Below are 3,393 nucleotides of genomic sequence, written 5' to 3' on the forward strand. Positions count from 1 at the left end.
GGGTGGGGGCTGGGAAGGCGAAGCAGCTGTTAACTACAATTTCCACAAGCTCTCGCGGGGGCTACTCTTTGACCTCCCCTCCCCCCAACTTTGGTCATTGCGCTTGCGCAGGAGGCCCCGCGCTGAAGAGGAGAGGGCGGGGACTGGGCACCTCGCCGGAGGAGGGGGTGGGGGGAGAAAGAGACCATAGACTTCCGCACCGGCCTAGAGCGGCCCTTGAGGTGTGTGTGTGTGTGTGTGTGTGTGTGTGTGTGTGTGTGTGTGAGACACAGAGACACAGAGAAGGGCGGGCGGGGACCACCCTCAACAGGCCGCCGGCGGAATCATGGCGACCCGGAACCCCCCTCCCCAAGGTGAGCGGCCCGGACCCAAAGTAGTATTTGGGACGGCTCCCGACCTTGCTTTTAGGGCAACTCTTTCTACCCCTTCTTCAGGGTCTCTGGGGCTTTGATTTTTTTGAGTAGCCTCTCCGAGCTAGATTTCTCCCACTGGAGCGCGGGCGGAGAGCGACCTTCGCTTCCAACTTAGCCCCACCCCCTGCCTTACCTTCACCTTCGGTCACTCATCTTTATCTTCAAACGTTATTTATTAAGTCTGGTTCTGAAGTGATTTATTCTCTCCAGCTCTTGACTGGTTCTTTGAGAGGAGGACCCCCCCCATCCGTCTCCCACTGATAATGACCCAGCTCTGGCCCTGACCCTACTGAGATTTGGGGAGGGGGTGACCCCTCACTACTGTGTAACTCTGACCTGACTGGCTCCGGACCTCCAGGCTGGTCCTTGGTCTTTGGAAAGGAGATGGGGGATATTATTGCTAGGCCCTTTTACTCTTGACGTGCTAGTAACATCAGTTTCCACCTGGACATTTTTAGCTGTAGGCCAAAATAACATTGAATTGTAACTTAAATAAAAATTATTACTTGACTGACTCTAAATTTATTTTTTTCTATTTTTGTGTTTTGAAGAATATGAAAGTGATGACGAGTCCTACGAAGTGTTGGATTTAACTGAGTATGCAAGAAGACACCACTGGTGGAATCGAGTGTTTGGCCACAGTTCAGGACCTATGGTAGAAAAATACTCAGTAGCCACTCAGATTGTAATGGGTGGTGTGACTGGCTGGTGAGAAGAAAATCTTTTTCATTAAGTTCATTAACTTGACAGCTGCCCTTTTATAGGTGGGCCAGACTCACTGTCATGTTTAGTAGGTTTACACTGTTAATCCCAAAAGAGCATGGCTTGGAGGCTTTTCTCTGTGATGCCATTGGTGTAATCTACATTCAGACTCAATGTTGGTTTTGGTGATTTCCCTTCCTCATGCCTGCCACTGTTGTGGTGTTCCTTCCTCACCCTTCCTTGAGTCTTTATATATTTTCCCCTTTCTGAAGTGAAACAAATATTGTGGATCTGATTCAGTAGTAGAGGGTAAATAAGAAAAAATACTTAAGAGTTAATTATATGTAAATAATTTTACTTGTCATCCAGTGTTGACAACTGGAAAAACCTGTGAAAAACTCACTCAGCCAAACTGGTTTGGATTGTCAGCTCTGTAGAGAGCAGTGTAAAATCCTCAGTAAAAATTATTGATGATGATTCAGATGATTCTGCTCATTTTTGTGGGCTGGTTCTGATTATACCAGTACTTTGAAGAAGAGCTGTAGAATGGTGGTTCAGTGTTGGAATTAAAAGGGCTGACTGCTTACTTTCTAATATTGTGAAGTACATTAAGGGGGAGCAGTCCATAGGCATTAACCTAACCAGACCACATGATCGTGTACTTGCTACTATGGATAATTTGGATATTCCTGGAATAAAAGTTTGGCCAAATAACAAGGGTTACAAACAAGTCTGACCTTTTATTTTGAAAGTATTAATAACCATAGAGAATTTTGCAGTGAGGATGCTTAACTTACAAATAATTATTTTTCTTAGATTCTAAGTTAAATTTATCTTGCATTGATTTAATTTAAATATTTACACTTGAGTATAATTTTTTTTTTATTTTTGTTTTACTTATGTTTGAACAATGGCACACTCCTCCAAGCATTTTTGTAAATGTCATTTTGGGGGAAGATTCTGTAATGGAGAGGTGCAGTTTTTATTTATTAAGTGTATTTGTTACTGCTGCTGTGTGAAAAAAGCCCAGTTACAACAAAGATGTCTGTTCATGGTCCTGGTCATTCAGACAATTCTTCATAGGCTGGTTGCACCTTGATCCCCTAATTTACAGTCTGGACTTCTCCTTATATAAGCTCACAATTTGGTGCCATAGGTGATGGGTTAAAGTGAATCAGGGCCTGAAGACTGATCTTTAAAAAAGAGACTAAGAAATAATTGAGAAATAGAATGATCAAATCACTGTTTATTTGTTGGCTTCATATTTGACAGCACTTTTTTTTTTATATAAATTGTACATTGGGTGCAAATTTACCTAGCAAACTTGTTTTACATTCAACAGTTCATGCACATCTGGTTTCATGGTAATTGGCAGAACTTTGGTAAGTCTAGAGACATAGCAGGGGGAGTTAGGTTTGTTTTAGTGGTTAATGTCATGTGGATACACATGTTTGTGGAGCATGATCCCAAGGATATTATTGGGACATTTTAAATATGTGGTTCTGGTCATTGTTTGCTTCTTCTGCTTCCTTTTCTGAGCATTTGATACTGACTCCCCTTACTAAGGGACATATTCTTTATAGTAAATGCATATATTTGAGTTATAGCCAGCTGCTAGCCCAGGAGCTGTGCAATAGGACTTTAATATTTCACAGTGATTTTTTTGCAATGACTGGATTCAGTATAGCAAATTTTTGCAGTTTTCTAAGGTTATGAGACTGATGTAATAATTGTGTGGTATACATTAAAGAGGAAACATTAATAGGTATTAACCTAACCAGTTAACACTTCAGACCAATTCAGAATACACATGGGAGCCTAAAGAGATTATACCAATGGTATTGAAGGTAGCTATAGGTTTCGTAGCATAATAAGAAGATAAAACTGATAGGAGAGACTAGAAATTGGGAAGACCAGTTAGAATGGTCTGGAAACAAGGTATAGATACCTGAACCATTAGCAACATAATGATGCCCTTAAGAACAGAAAGGAGACAAGGTTAAATAACGTTAAACAGATAGAGTATATAGAATTTGGCAGTCAGTTGGACCAAGATGAGGATGAAGAAGGCTGAGTCTGAGATGAATGTAAAGTAGCAATCCTGGAGAATGGTGCTGTCACACATACATGTTGGGACCTTAGTAATAGTTGGTTTGGTTGTAAAGGTGATGCTTGCTTTGGGACATTTTGAATATATGGTTCTGGGTGCTAGAGAAGTTTGGAATGTAATTGGAAAATGTAAATTTACCATTTAGAAAGGCTAGACTTAGAAATCTTT

General features: G+C 41.2%; 1 protein-coding gene across 1 annotated transcript in view; it reads left to right on the forward strand.

The window, feature by feature from the left end:
- Positions 1–325: 325 nt before the first annotated feature.
- Positions 326–3,393, forward strand: part of FUNDC1 (FUN14 domain containing 1) — a 30,229-nt gene continuing 27,161 nt past the window's right edge. The window contains exons 1-2 of the mRNA XM_007958301.1: positions 326–353; positions 965–1,121. Of these exons, the coding sequence (XP_007956492.1) occupies positions 326–353; positions 965–1,121 (185 nt within the window). The remainder of the gene's footprint in view (positions 354–964; positions 1,122–3,393) is intronic.

Source organism: Orycteropus afer, unplaced genomic scaffold (assembly GCF_000298275.1).
Source record: "Orycteropus afer afer isolate SDZICR_OR568_19922 unplaced genomic scaffold, OryAfe1.0 scaffold00916, whole genome shotgun sequence".
Taxonomy (NCBI): domain Eukaryota; kingdom Metazoa; phylum Chordata; class Mammalia; order Tubulidentata; family Orycteropodidae; genus Orycteropus; species Orycteropus afer.